Raw genomic sequence first — 16,367 nt, forward strand, 5'->3', positions numbered from 1 at the left:
GGCAATCAGAGCAAGGACTAATAGACTCAAACACAGCTGTTATCCAACTGCAATAACACATCTGAATACTACAAAAAAATGTCCATCACGCCACTCTTGTGTTAATCTATGCACGGTCTGAAGCATGTGTGTGGGAATGTATGTGAATGTTTTACTGTTATATCTTATTAGTATTTTAAGTATTCTATCTATTTTATTTATTGAATTTTATTGTTTTATTTATATTTTGATATTGCTAGGGATGATGCAATGATCGGGGACCATTCTTAATTTCGTTGTTCTGATGACAATGACAATAAAGTTTCTGATTCTGATTCTGAAAGGGAATCAATATTATTGCGTAGTGGAGATGCAAAAACACTGAATAACAATATCTGCTTCCCAGAAAACCAATCTGTTTTTAAGCCAAAATCAATTGATATTATTATTATTATTGTTGTTGTTGTTTCTAACAGTGTATAATTTGAGTTGCTTTGCAAGTACACAGTAACAATGAAGATAAAGTAGACAGACAAGTACTAAGTCATATTTTGCTTGGAGATCGAATACTTATTTTATTCAGTGACCTGCATATTAATTTGTAACTTTTATGTAATGTGTTTTTTTTTTGGTTGCTATTCTGTCCATTAAAATTGAACCACCATAAAAATTAGAGACTGTTCGTTTCTGTATAATTGAGCAAATACACATTTAGCAGGGAATCAATAATTATCCCCCCATGGTATACTCATACCCCCCAATTCCCTCCCCCGTTCAAATGCACGCGCACACACACACACACACACACACACACACACACACACACACACACACACAAACATTCACAGAAAAACAACTAAAGCACAGAGAAGTACACACAGCTATCTAAACCATCCAATGAGCTCCTCTAAACACCACTGTGACAAATCAAACTCTATCTCTCTCTGTGGAACATCAAGTGTTTAAATGTGGAAGATTCTGCTGCTGGTAGAGTCACAGATGTTAGAGTAACAAAGCAAAAATTGGATTGAAATTGCTGCATGCATTTGTGTATGTACACAACCACAAATGACATGCACGGCCAAGACTGTTCTTCCTTACAGACTATAAACCGATTTATGCTTTAATGAACAATCTGTTTCATGAGATCTGTTTCCGGTCTTGTCTCACTGCTACGTGAATGAAAAGGCAAGATTTACATACACATCTCGTCAAAAATACACTTTGAAACAAAACCTTTGGCCCATTACTTGTTTACGTGGTCCACAACAATGATACGAAATCCTAATTGTACCAGCTGAATAGGAAAGGCAGGTGTATAGTCTCAGCATTGTACCAGAAGAAAACATTACTGTGTTTCCACCTACAGTGCATTCCACTTACCAATGTGTAACCCTGGAGTAGATTGTGACAAAGGCACTCATTCATATTTCCATCTCGCACACAGCAGAAAAATGATTGAGGTGTCTCTCTTGACTCTGTACAGGTGAAATCCCTCTGAGGTTGAATCAGCTTGTCACGGGTAAGCATTAGCATGCAGATTGCTGTGACCTGAGATGACAGGATGAGCAGCTAAGCCAATAAAGTCTCACCGAGTGAGAATTTGATGCCATAATACACACATCTTCAGTAGGTTAAAAGACCTTTGGAGCATTATAGTTGGTGTGAAATTATTAAATTTAACAGATAAAGGCAGATTTATTGAATTAATCTGAAAAGGTATTCAGAAATGTGTGAAATAGTGAAAAGAGATTAACAGTCATTGCTCACAATTATGCAATTTAAAAGCATTTTGGAATAGATCTAAGACTAAAGCAATGAACTCTGTAAAAAGAGAAAAAAGACACAAAAAAGAAAAGGAAAAAAATGATATCTCTTTTCCCACGAGGCTTATAGAGTGATATGTGGCTGAGACGGAACACCGCTAGATGGTGGCATCATCTGTTTAAATTGTAAACTTGTTGAAGGCTAAAGTTCTTTAATCTGCATCATTTCTTATTGTTGCTGCAATTACTGCTTAGTTGCAATATTTTAGAGGAGTCACTGCATAGTATTTTTTAACTGGTCCAACATGATGGTCCAATGACTCAACTCATTTCCCATGAAGGCAGCACTATCAGAAACATTCGCACACATCATCAACACATTATGTGATACTCAGGAAATGCTAATGTTGTGTATCACACCAGAAAATGTAAAAAGAAAAATGTACAACAAAATTAGAGAGCACTTAACAGGCTTTCAGTGGCAGTAGCCGTTGAAAGTACAGTATGAATTACCCACTAAACTATTTCCATTTAGTTTTGACTCACTGATTCTTGTTCTCTGTATCCCTTTTCACTGCACTCATGCACCATGAAAGATCCCTGCTGCTCTGTCCCGGTGCATGCTGTGCCACAATGTTGTGGAAATGCCTAGTAACCTCCCAGAGCTCCCAGCAGTATAAAATGCCAAAGACCTTTTTTCACAGCATGCATTTTAGCTTGTCACTACAGGAATAGCCCATGTATAATTGATAACACTGAAAAAAGATTTTATTCCACTTTAGTTCCAGTCTATTGATATTGTGCGTGGAGTCTACTGTCTTAAACATGGCAGAAGTGACTCACTGTTTAGTTCTTCTTTACTTCCTGCCATGATGAGTAGTTCAACTCCTTGCAGTTGTTAGTCTTCTTGCCTATTAATCCACTTCAGCTTGCCCTACACTGTTAGAAAAAGCATCTTGAAAAAATGGTAATATTCCGCCAGCTGGGGCGCCAAAATACGGTCGTATAATTACAGAAAATAACTCCCGCATAAAAATACGGTTATTTCCAGTAATGAAAATACAATTAGTTGCGCTAATTTGACATGGGATCTCGCCCTTTGCAAGTGCCGCTAAACATTAAATTAGGAACATGTTAATGTGATTAAACAATGAAATCATCTATAAATAGGAAAAAAAAAAATCTTAAAAAAACGGTAAACTGGGACGCCAAAATACAAACGTAAAATAACAGAAAATAACTGTCCCATAAAAATACGGTCATTTTCAGTAATGAAAATAGAGTTTGTTGCGCGAACCGGCAACCTTCTGATCACAAGGCGAACTGCCAACTGTTGAGCCACGATCGCCCTAACTAGCAATGATAAAAATACTTATGTGATGTAACACAAGCTTATAGGGATCATGTTATATACTTTTCCATAGCATTACATTTGAATTCAACAGTTCAATCTTTCAAATAACGGACAGATATTTGTGAAATCATGATACATTTGTGAATGTGTTTTAACAATCTAAATATGCATATGTACAGACAGATCCATTTAATAATCATGAAAATTATGTTGTATTACATTACAGTGATTTAATGTTAATTTACATTTGAAATGTGAAGTCAAAGTCTATTTACGTAACTTTAATGATATTCTAGAAGAACAGAACATTACTGTAAAATGCACAATAAAATACCTTCATATTAGGGTTTTTTCCTACGGTCGCAGCCATACCCGCGACCTGGTTGTTGTTAGTTCACATTCATTGGCCGATGCTTAGCGTCATGTTATTTATATTAATTGCAATTCCTACCTCTACATTTCTTTTTCAAAATATATAATTAGCACACCACGGCTAAGCAATGCTTTACATTGTGGCATGCAGAGTAATCTTAACAAAGAAGCTCACAGAGAGAGATTAAGCTTGTTATTTAACCCCAAGCTGGTAGGTGGAGCTCTTTATTAAAACACTTGCTGGTGCTACGATGTGCCTCAAGCTTCAACAACAGCACAACAGAAGTCACTCATGGTACAGCACTCCCTCTACAAAACAACAACTGTCAGTGACTCTGCACCACGGCGTAAACACAACATTCAAGATAACAGTTAAAAGTAACGTAACCATAAACAATAAAACAAGAACATCTAAACAGCAGCACATGTCCCATGGCATGATGGGAGAGAACTAGCTGTTCCCCCAACACGCCACAATATGTTTTTTTTAGTTTTTATTCCTATTTATTAGATTTTCACATATTTTACCTCTGAATTATTGAATCAGACCTAGGTGACATGAAATTTTCAGCAAAATTATAATTCAAATACTCCTTTAATTATTGATTATTCTCATTAATTTTCGATCATTTTATATATTTTTCCATAGTATTACATTTGACTCATTCTCTCACATAATAGAAAAATATTTGTGAAATTATGATACATTTCTGGATGTATTTTACAATCTAAATATGCATATGTACAAAAAATATATTTAAAAAACAAGTAAATTGTGTTTTATTACATTTACAGTGATGTTTTGTTATTTTACATTTGACGTGTCAGATCACAGTCTACTTATGTAAATGTAATGATATTCTAGAAAAACAGTACACAACTGTAAAATACACAGTAAAATAATTTGACATTACTATTTTTTGGAACAGTGTACAATCAGCTGATTTCCCTTTAGAGCATTAAATTAGTAGTGCAGTCTACAGTCTACAGCATGGATATTACTTTTAATTTTATTGCACAAAAGGATGAGAGCACAATAGTGAAGGGCAGAAACAACCGCATTATGCTACTAACACGATTTTGGCTCTTTGCAAGCGCATTCACTAACAGCATGCTAAAGCTAAGCTAGGCAAGAGCTCAGAGTGACGTTAACCCTGAGTGAATACTTCAAGGGGACATACATTAGACTTCTGTGGGAAATCTACATCCTGACTTACGATGTAAGTGGAATCAACTTTTAACCCTACACTACAATATTCCACACCATTCAATTCATAACCCCTGCGCTGATTTGATGTGTAGTTAAATTACTTGGGAGTTACATGTCAGGTCAAAAGCTGAAGATTAATAAAATGAAATAAATTATTTTCCGTTTTAAAAACCTTTGCAAAGCCTTCTCATAAAATGCCTGATGAATTTTGTGTTTAACGTCACAAAATCAGCAGGATTACACGTAGAGAGTGGTCAATATTTAGAAGAAAGTGGTGTTAGAAAAGACTGATTTTGACAAAATTAATATTTATGCCAATGGGATTAAAAAAGTCTTGTTAATAAATGTACTTAGGTGTAAAGACTGTGGTAAATGCTGGGAATTTTATCAACATTAATTTGAAACACACTGCTAGCTGGAAAGCATAAAGGACTGGCAATAAATCCCACCACAGGGAGCAAGCTGGCATTCAGTGAACCGCAGCACACTGTAAAAAAGAAAAAGTTGAGAAAACTTAAAATTTCAAGGCAACATGATGCAAGAGATTTTTGAGTTTTCTCAACTTCTGCCAACTGTAGTTGACTTAACTAATATTTTCATGTTCTGCCAACTTGGATCTACTTGTTCACCTAATTAGGATAATCCTGTAAGTCTAACAAAGAAATTCTGGTTTCAATGCCATGTATTTCTGCCTTCACCAAACAAAGATATTCCTGTTGAATTAACATACAATCATTCCCTCCAAGGCCATGTATTCCTAAATTCACCAAACACAGATATTCTTGTTGAATAATCATACAATTCTTACTCCAGTGAGTTGAAAATTTACCAATATTAATAAAGAAAAATGTATGCTGTTATCGTACTTGAAAAAACACTCAAACAGATATAGAATAAAACAAAGCACAACTGAATGTTATGTAAAAACGTATTTATTTTTTTCAACAGTGCTTTCAGTATATTTCAGAAGGTCATGGGCAGTGGGGTGAATTTCTGTAAAAAAGCAAACAAACAGAAAAAAACGTGTTGCCAGTTTCTTTAGGGTGCTTTGAGCACCCCAGCAGAGACATTAAAATTCCAGAGTCCAGAAAAAAAGAAAAGTGTCCAGCAGCTTAGTCATTCACGTTCACACCCTGACTGTCCTGTAAAAGCTTAACTTAACTATTGCACACTAAATAGGGTAGTGCAACAAACAATTGCCTTTGTACCCAGACATTGACATTTTACATGGGCTCACTATGATGAACTACAGAAGTCAAAAGTTATTAGAAATGTTACCATCAATGAACAGTGAACTATCAGGTAAAATGAACGATTATATAGAGGGAAAGGGGTTGAACTACTGGGTTTTGTTTTGTTTTTTACATGACTCTACAATGCACTTGAACATGTTTAAGAACAAGTTAAACTCATGTCTGGCTTCCCCGTTAACAGTCACAGCAAAAGCTTTGTTTTTAGAGACCTTGTGCGCTGTGAGCATCGAGAGCCACCGAGTTCAAAAAAGATGCCCTGAATTGCTTCAAAGGTAAACTCATCTGCTTTGGATAATCAATGTTGAGGGCATACAGAAGGCCAAAGAGGTATGCCAAGGCAGTAGAGAGGTCTGGAATGTTATGTAGCACGATGTCCCCTTCCAACACAACAGCCTGTTCTCGCACAGACGTATCGGCATCGTCATCTTGCAGGATGGTGAGGATGGCAACTGATGCACCGTTCAACACTGGTTCCAAAATGTCAGTGTCCTGAAGAGAAGAAAAGTAAAATATGAATTATTGAAAGCTAAGAAAAATTAAAGACAAAATACATTTCTAAAGATCTTAACTTTAACCTCTATACCATGATGCTCATTTGACTCATGGAGGTTTTAAAAAGAAAAAGCTTATTTTCCTTTAATTAACGGCACAATATCTTTCACCAACCAACCTTGTGATGAGTTTTGTACAAAAATATTTTCTGCTGTTGAACACCCGCTAACAATGCCCAGGTGCTCCTCAGCAGAAAAAAAAGCAGCGAGAGTTATGACAACTGCAATCCTCACCATAAAATTATCTGGACTGCACTGAGGAAGTGTACATTTCCATTTTGGATTAAATCATCTTTTAAAAACATCTCATAGCAACTAGTTTTTCTTGCATTACTTTTTTGTACTTACTAAGCACTTCAGGAAAACCTGTGTTGCATCCTCTCCGAGGAAAATGGGCAGGCCTCTCAGTGCTGCTGTCTTTTGGTGGGACACAATGTCAGATGTCTAAAGAGTATTCAGTGGAAAACAGACATTTAAATTAGTATAGTAACGTGGTGTACCTACACACAATGCAAAATCAGAACTCTTATAGTAATGAAAATAAAATACAGATCAGGCCCAGCAACATGTAAAACTTAAAAAAACAAAACACCATTTTAACAATTTTACTTTCTTTTTACAAATTAAATAAAATACCGCCAAATAAAAACAAAGTAATGACTGATGACATTCATTTCCATTGATGTGTTTTGGCTGAAGCCAACATTTTTTTCTGTTATGACAAAGGTATACTCTCTTCTAAAAATGTCAGGTAAAGGAGCACTTACCTGTTCATCAAGTTTATCCAAGATGTCTTCCATCTCCTCACCAAGAGCTCCCTTCTTAGACCGGTATAGTTTCAGCAGGCCAGGCACAAATTTGTCCAGGGATGCATTGAACGTCCCCAGGAGGTCTTTGCTTGTGATCCGATGAAATTCTTCAGATATCTAAACAAGACAATAACCAAAATATTGCCATTTATTCAGCACAGAAAATTTCTGGGTAGCTGCCTTGTACAGTCTGCACCATGTTATATGCCTGACTGTGTTATCAACCGCAAAACCTACTTCAAAAATCTCTCATGAATACACATTTTGCACAGGAATAGAAACACCCTCCACAAAAAACAGTATCAATATGCAAATATATATTATGTTCACACTGAAATGTGGAATTTTTGTGGATTTTTACTATTGAGTGTGACCTTGAGAGGTGTGATCGTAATGCTCCAGGTGTTTTAAATACACATACACAGTCTGTGTGAATGCATGGCCAATGTGCACCTTGTCCGTGATGAAGGCGGAAATGTTTCAAAAGAGTCTCTTGACTGGAGCTTGTGAATTTGCAAAATCGGCACTGCATGAACTCCACCCCTGAAACACAAGAGACATAGTCAATTTTGCCAAAAGCACTTTTGCAATGGGATAAAACATCCATATCTAACACACAGAAGGAATCCATAGATGCAGGAGCTGAATGCATCAACAAGCCAAAACCAGAGACATCATGAAAAAAATATGTAAGGAATCATATTAACTTACATATGACCACTTGTCTACTATATCAAGTATATGATTGATAACATACATGACATGTAACATAAATGCAAGCTTGAATTCAAACATTTTTTTGTTACTATGATAAAAAAATGCAATAACTATAGAAAAATTAATACTATCTGTAACACAATATACATCAGCAACACACAATCATTCCTTTAATATTGTCTCCTTCCCCACTATGTAAAAAGCTCTGAAAATGTAGCAATCTTATAATACAGAGCATGAAGTACAACTTTAATTTGCGTGTGACAATTAACTTACAGTACATTAGGCAATCTTACACCAGCTGACAAACTGTCAAGTCAGCTTTAAACATTACTTTAAAGTAACAGTGCTGCACCGGATAAACGGTGACTATTGAAAAAGTGAAAAAACAATATTAGACAAATATTAGACAATATGCAAGTTACTTATATCACTGTCATATAATTGGCGCACATATCCTACACCGACCCATGAAAGAGTCTCCATGACAACGCGTGCTTGGCCCAGTTTGTTGTCAAGGTTAACATAACGTTTTCATGCAAAGATAACATTGAAACTGGTTACAAAACGGGTAATAAGCTAATAAGTTTTACCATGGCAGAAGTGCTGTAAAAAGCCAGTGTGAGATACCGTCATTTAGTGATGTCTGTCTGAATTTCAGAGTGTTTAACATTAAACATTACTTTTTGCGCTGGCCACTACTCTGAGCTAAAACCTTTTTTTTTTTTTAAATATTAAACTTTATTAAGAAACAGTATACAGAACATGTATACAATCAGAACAAAATTAACATATGCCAGGGGGTGTAATACAAAGAATTACATACATTCAAATAATTTGTAATTACTACAAATGGTAATAGTTTTCATAGCCTTTTTGTTAAGTGATCCACTAATCAATTTTATGTAACATAAAACATCATTATAGTAATGTTTAAAATTAGGTTTTTTGTTACTGTATTTGCATTTGTGAAAATAAAATTTAGCTAAGATAACTAATAAGTTTATTATAAAGTAAACATCTTCTTGTTTTTGCCTTCGAAAGAAACAAAATACAACATTTTCCCATTTCACAGTAAAGTCATTATAGAGATGTCCAGCAATGAATCTACTGAAGTCTTTCTCTGAGCTAAAACCTTCAGAGGCTGCTTGTAGCCCGATTACGACACAGCGGCGCGACGAAGGCTGCCCAAATTCATAGTGGACTCCTCTAAATGCGTCCGAGAAATACGTCCTCCTTATAATAAGCATCTCTTAAAATGTTTGCAATATTGAAACATTTCAATATAATGTAGAAAAAAAACGAGAGAAAAAAGTTACGGATCGGACTCCCCGATCCTTATTGCGCATGTGCAAATTCTATCTGTGGAATTAGTTTTAATATTACTCTTTCTGGGTCACAAAATAAACTTTTAAGATATTTTCAGGCGTTAATGTAGCTGTGTAAATTGCTAATATCTGTTCAGTTTATTAAGACAACATATATTTGCAAAAGTGCTCCGACGCTTTCGGAGACGTCTGTTACCCACCAGCTCGATAGCTAGCCAAGGGGGGGGGGGTCAATTAAGTCACTTAGATAACTTAAAAATGCTATAGTTGGCCTTTTTCAGTGTTTTACTAGTTCCATCCTCCCGGGTCCTCAGGAGGATGCAGCCTAGGCGCTTGTAGAAAATCTTAATAACACATGTAGTTAGCTTACCTGCTAGGGTAAATGGTCGGCAGCTCCAGCACCTGTCCAAAACTGCAGAAGTGAAAATCCTCAATGGTCGAAAAATTGCATTTTACATCCAAATCTAGCCACGATGGTTCAAATTTTCTTAGGAGGTTTTTAGTCTAGAACACATGGTAAACCACTATCACACAGCTCAGGTCTGCTCAAGCTCAGTTGAAAGTCCGTTTGGTTTAGTTCAAACTTGTTCAGACCACATGTGCCAGTCATCTACGGGGTTTCCCACTGGTTCCCAACTTGACTCAGAAACTCTGCTCAAAAGTTGATAATCTTTGTTATGCTGTCTAGAAAATCTTAGTTAGGACAACAATGAAAGAAATTTGTTGGGTAGACAAGCTTTTTTAGGTTGTAAATGGAAAGTTTTATTTCTAAGTCAGTTTAATTTAAAAACTTTAGTGAAATCAACAATTGCTAGTTATCGTTTTTACAGTGCAGGTGTCCAGCACCACACAACAGGGAGGTGGAAACACTGTCTCAGTGCATGAATAAGTCCAGTCCTTGCCCACGCTTCTGTGCTGTGCAGTGATTATGGAGCAAAACATGAAGGCCTGAACAAGAATATCATTACATAACTGAGAGGGGGGGGAGACAGTTAAGAGTGTGAAAAACACAGGCAGAGGAACGGTAGACCCACATAAAGTTCATTCACATATCATAAGCAGGCAAACTGACTGTTATTTGAATCAAAACTGTCAGCCAACAAAAAAGATTATATCCAGCATAAATTTTCATTTTCATCAAATTATTCTAATATTGTTCTCAAGGAACATATCAAAATATTCCTTACTTAAGAATAATAGATGCTGGTAAAAACATAAGAGGAACATATTAATCAGTCCATTAAATAGGGCAAACACTGGCACATCTGTGGTTATCTGGGTAAGATAGCTTTGCGTGGCATGTTTGTCTCAAAAGAACTGAGCAGGTCTGAGAGATGCTTGAGTCAACATTAAAGTCTTATTGAAGACTCGAGTGATCTGATGACTCTCAGTCTGACACATTGTGAAGAAACACTGAAGAAATTCAATTTGTAGAGCATTTGCCATGCAGAAGATTTAGATAGCTGCACATTTAAAAGGGATTAATCCGTATATAAAGATGCTATGAACACCAGTCCATTTGTTATTGAATCCTATTCACGCTCTAGTTTGTTTCAGAAGATCTGACCTAATGGTTAAAGGTTTAGTAATCAGTTGCTAAAAAGAAATCCTTTGACTGAGAGAGAGAGAGGAAGAGAGAGAGAGAGAGAGAGAGAGAGAGAGAGAAACTGTTATGATTTCTGCAGATGTTTTACCAAATCTTTACAGTATTTATAATATTGATATTTTATTATATAAATTGTTGCAATGCAAAAAGTAGTAGTAAAAATGATTATAATGGCTTTTGATTAAGTGCTCATGATTGGGGGGGGGGGGGGGGGGGGGGGGGGGGGGTAGTGTATAGCCATTTGCTCTCTCTTTAACTTCTGTAATTACTGTGCAAACCGCTGATACTATATGAATAAAGATGGTAATGAGGTTCTCTTGGATGGAGCTTAAGTGTAATGCTTGCTGGGTAGCTTCAAATACAAATACAACAGTGTCAGGATCAAAGAGTTGAAGGAAATTATAAAAGAAAAGTCTGCGTGAGACAAGTGAATGCAGAAATAAAGACAATGTTGGATAACACCTCCCACCCACTCCATGACATGCTGGTCAGTCACAGGAGCACATTCAGTGAGAGACTGAGATTACCGAAAAGCACCACTGAACGACACAGGAAATCTTTCCTGCCTGTGGCCATCTCCCTGTACAACACACCCACTTAACACACTGGTTACTGCTACAACTACACGTTTCTTTTTCAGCTACTTATTAATGAGTGACTTATATATATATATATATATATATATATTAGGGGTGCAACGATACACAAAATTTGCGGTTCGGTTCGGTTCGATACTTTGGTGTCACGGTTCGATATTTTTTCGATACAAAAAAATGTTCATGCATTTTTAATTTGTCATTTATTAAAATTATAAATATATATTTTAACTCAAAAGTACAGTTTTTAAATTTAACCCTAACCCTTGTGCGTGTTTTTTATTTTGACAGCGAATGCGCACCTGCGGACCACTTATGTGCAGCCCTGGTTATTTAGCTCATCATATTGCAGCCACAGAAATTCTTTTGTCCATGAAACCATAAAGCTGCACTTTCTTTTTGCCTCATAGTCTGATTTGTCATAACTTCTCCGTTTTGTGGTAAGCTTTTCTTTGGCTGTCACTTCTTCACCCTGACCTGTCTTATTTGGCTCAGCAGAACTGAAATGCTTTTACACACTCACTCACATAAGCTCAGCGATTCTCTGCGCGATCAACCTCTCACATGTTTAAGCTGCGGGAGATTTCACTTGTCATGTTTGCATAGTAAGCTAACGATTAATAAGACGATGTCAGAGGAATTGGTGCACAAATTATCATCACTCACAGATCAGTGCTGTCGCTCTCTATACACAGTTTGCACGATTGCAAAGTGAAAGCAAAAAAACAAGCGCAAATTCAAACGCGACTTCAATATGTCACATATTGACAGTGGCTCACCGATGCCAATGACATAATCACCCAGCTACATTTCCGAAAGAATGCAAAAGCATTGACATATATTTTTCCTACAATAGCCCGACAGGCAGGGAAGAGATAGATTTTGGTAGCCCGACTGAAAAAATCGCTAGCTCCGGGACGTCGGGCTAGCGATATTGCAAGCCCTGTATCTGATTGAGGAATCACTCATCTTTGGAAAAGAGAGTTTATTACAGAGAAATGGCTCTTTCCAAAATAAAAGCTATACTATCCGCTTCTTCTGGGCTATATTCTCAGCAGCATAAGGAGAATCATGTGCTAACAGCTGTCTAAATGACTCGGCTAAAGTTAGTAGCATGCTTGCTTTTTTTGTCTGCTTCCACTTGTCTTTGCACTACGATGATGTCGGCGTAAATGTGCAGTCATATTCGTTGTGTTCCCACTAGTGCTTTCAGGTTAATCTCGTTGAAATGACCTTAACGCCACAACACGGCAAATCTCCGTTAACGAGCTACCGCCGATCACTCCGTGCATGGGGCTAGACGGCCAACACGTTAACGAGCTAACTGCGCTAACACACTAGTTCACACCAATGTAATTGAGCATTGCATGGCACATTCAACATACTGTTTTACTTTAGTCCATGACTCGCTTACCTTCAGGGTCATACGTCACATGAAAACCAAAATAATTCCAAACGCCAGATCTGAATGACGTTCAATTTGCCTGTTGCAAGGAGAGCTTAACTTCTGTCTTGCTAGCTTGCCCTGCGCTCTTCCTTCTGACTATGCTGTCTGTGTTGAGCGCTCAGTGGATCTGCGCTCGACAGTGCAGCCTAGGCGGAGTAGTCGAACACAGATTCACTGAGCGCTCAACACAGACAGCATCGTCAGAAGGAAAGTTGATAAAATAAATTACAAATGTTGTATTGTTTGATACATATGCGTACCGAACCGAAAGCACTGTATCGAACGGTTCAATATCGATACGAATATCGTTGCACCCCTAATATATATATATAGTACTATTCTTAGTTAACGTATTGTCTGTCTTGTTAATGTTGGTTTATAATGGAGCACTGTAACAAAAAAATAATTTCCCCCAGGGATCAATAAAGTATTCTGATTCTGATTCTGATTAAAATGGCATAGTTGTGTTACAAATTTATGTAATTTATGTTCATTTGTCTGCATGATCTTATTGAGCATAAGATAATCCAGACAAAACAGAATTATGTATACATTACTATGTACAGTGCAGTCTGGGAAGATTCTCAGTCATCCAGGTCAACTAAGTGACTTGTCAAAGTCAGTGAAAATTACACATTTTGCTAATTATTATTTTATAAGTGCTGCAAATGTGAAAGTGTAGCATGTGTCCCATTCTTTGAACACAATGTCTGCACCTCTGACAGCTCACAAAAAAAAAACCTCTCTGTGAAAAATTGGTTTTCATGCAGCATGAACTGTCACCACACAATTAAAATGATGTCTGTTCCCTGTATGACCTGTGTGACACCGCAGAGTCAGTGCCTTCAGTTTTCTGATGTCTTTTGTTTTACTGCTCTTGAGTCTCAGCATTATAAAGCATTAATACAGGTGGCTTAAATTATAAAAATAGCAGTACTCAGATCAGGGGGGAAAATCACTCAGCTGAATCAAATTAGTATTAATCTCTTCAGGCACATTTCCAACTCACACGTCCTCCATGGGTGGAGTTGATGATATGACCTTTTTTTGTTTTGTTTTGTTTTTTGTTGCAGGTAGGGTTTTTTTTTTTATCCATCCCCTTGATATTGGATTTCAAACATAAGTGCAGCATGAAATTATTGCAAGTGGAATTGGTGAATTATTATATTTTCCAAAATGACCACCTAAAAGACTCCAGAGGGGAAAGCAATACTTACAGAGAGACATAAAAGCCCGATGTACCAATTCAAATATAACTATGTTCTCTCAGGTTATTCATTTTTTATGTATTTGTACCTTTTTGTGTCTGAGTATATACAGAGAATGAGTCTGTGAAGGTTTTCAGTCATCCAGATCATGGTAATCTAAGGAGTGTTTTTCAAGCTCCTTAGACTACACAGAAAGGTAAAATGTACAAACTTGCAGCTGACTGATCTGGTGACATTTTGCCATGTCCAACCTAGTAAATGCAAAATTTTCTAATCATTACGTGTAATTATACACTTGTCAGAAGTTTGTACAAGATGAACAACAAAACAGATGAATCGCTGTTGGGGTTTTTTCATCACCAATATCATTTTTTCTCATTTTATATGAAGTTTAAAGCAGAATATTGAAGAGACATACTTTTCATGTCTTTTCACTACCTCATCCATTGAGCTCTCATGTTTAATGAGTTAACGATATCTCTCGTGAAAAAAAAGGAAGGAGGAAACAGACAGACTGTTTGTAAATAGGTGAGACCTGCATCATTGAGCCTCACTGATGGCATACCTATAGGATATATAATCATGGACAACAGCAGTTGTAAATGGTTTCTCTCTGCGTGCAGCTTGCACTGCACAGCATTTGCAGTGATATTAAAGTGAGTCCATTAGCAGATGATGATGTTGTGTTTCTCTCTTCTGGCTTCCCGCTGATGGTCTTTTAACCTCTTTGTTAATCACATCTACTCCTGAAGCATCTCCTGACACTGTGGACGAACCCACAACACAGCCTGCATAACCTTTATCATCACAGCAACACACCCTGTCTCCATCTGTAGCACAGCACCCATTGTATTATACAATGTAGGAGAAAGTAAGGGTATGTTTTTCATATTCTCAGTATAAGTGTAAGCAAAGTTTAACAGTTCAGAGTGAAGAGCACTGTAGTATGACCGAGTGCTTAACCCCAAACAATATTTACAAGCAGCACACAGAGGCAAAGGCAGTGCAGCAGGAAACATACAGCATCAGAATACTTAGCCTTGCTCTACTATGGAAAAATCTCAAAGATGTATGAATTATTGATTTAACTAAGATGAACACAGTTAAGACATTGAAAGTCTTACTGTATGTCCCATTCCAGAAGCCACAGTCAACATAGGTGGCTCAAATATGGCCATCTTACCTGTAAAAGGATAGAAAAAAGAGAAAAAACAAGGAGTCTTAATTTCTTATAACAACACCACTGCAAAACATAGTCTTTCATTTTTCTTTCAAAACATTTCAATTTTTGGAAACAACTACAGCCTTTCACAGTGATCACCATAGTAGAAGACCCCAATTTTATTTCTTCATCACATCTAATTTATGATTTATGGCAACAAAAAAAAGATGTAACAGCTGCAAAGCAAACACAACGGAGCCTAAGATGCGCTGATTACAATGATTTGAAACAAATTTGCCATTTAAAATGTACCTTCAAAACCTTCAAAATTATTTTACTTAAATGTGCTCTTCCATTTAGTTACATACAGATATATATTCCACTCCCATTCAGTGTTTGAGACTTCAACACCTTCCAGATATGAGGTATTATTTCTGCTGTTTTCAGTTGGGAAAAATAGGTCTGTCTGGCTGTCACTTAAAGTTTGTAAGGAAAACAATAGCATGTCTGTTTAATGCAAGAATTTGGTATCGCTGTGGAATTCTTTATTACAAGTAAAACACAAAATCAAGGGAAAAAAAACTTGGAGGAAACTGGATTAGCATATGAGGATAAGCACACAGCAGTGTTAGAAATAATCCTCCATGTTGCCAGTATTGCCTCAGTATCTGGACCCAGGGGCCCGTTCTTCGTACGTCGCTCACTACATCCAAGATCAAATGACACATCCAAGACCAAACCATCGCGATAACCATGAGCTCGCTAATCCGGTTCCCCGAACACACCTGCTGTTGACGATTAGTACAGCTGGCTGAAGTAATGTGCGATCACTGGGTGTCGTAAAAGGGGATACGCATCGATAGCAGAAACAGTGATCGGCAACCCTCTGATTGGTCGGCGAAAATGTCGAAGGAGCGCGCTCGGTATTTTTCGGCAGCAGAGCAAGAACTCTTGAGTGTGGGATTTCAGGAGTTTCAGAGTTTAATCAGAACGCAAGGGAACACTGCAA

The 16,367-nt window shown here is 37.0% G+C and overlaps 1 protein-coding gene across 1 annotated transcript; it reads right to left on the minus strand.

Moving 5' to 3' along the window:
* Positions 1-6,135: 6,135 nt before the first annotated feature.
* Positions 6,136-10,147, minus strand: LOC146653708 (uncharacterized). The gene is made up of 5 exons (XM_085380652.1): positions 9,710-10,147; positions 7,716-7,837; positions 7,253-7,411; positions 6,834-6,929; positions 6,136-6,423 (listed from the first exon to the last, which is right to left on the minus strand). The coding sequence occupies exons 2-5, from the start codon at positions 7,824-7,826 to the stop codon at positions 6,136-6,138; spliced, it is 654 nt and encodes a 217-aa protein (XP_085236778.1). The 5' UTR covers positions 7,827-7,837; positions 9,710-10,147.
* Positions 10,148-16,367: the final 6,220 nt, after the last annotated feature.

Source organism: Rhamphochromis longiceps, linkage group LG14, assembly GCF_057381845.1.
Source record: "Rhamphochromis longiceps isolate RC_006_pf linkage group LG14, R_longiceps_female_GT1.1, whole genome shotgun sequence".
NCBI classification, from domain to species: domain Eukaryota; kingdom Metazoa; phylum Chordata; class Actinopteri; order Cichliformes; family Cichlidae; genus Rhamphochromis; species Rhamphochromis longiceps.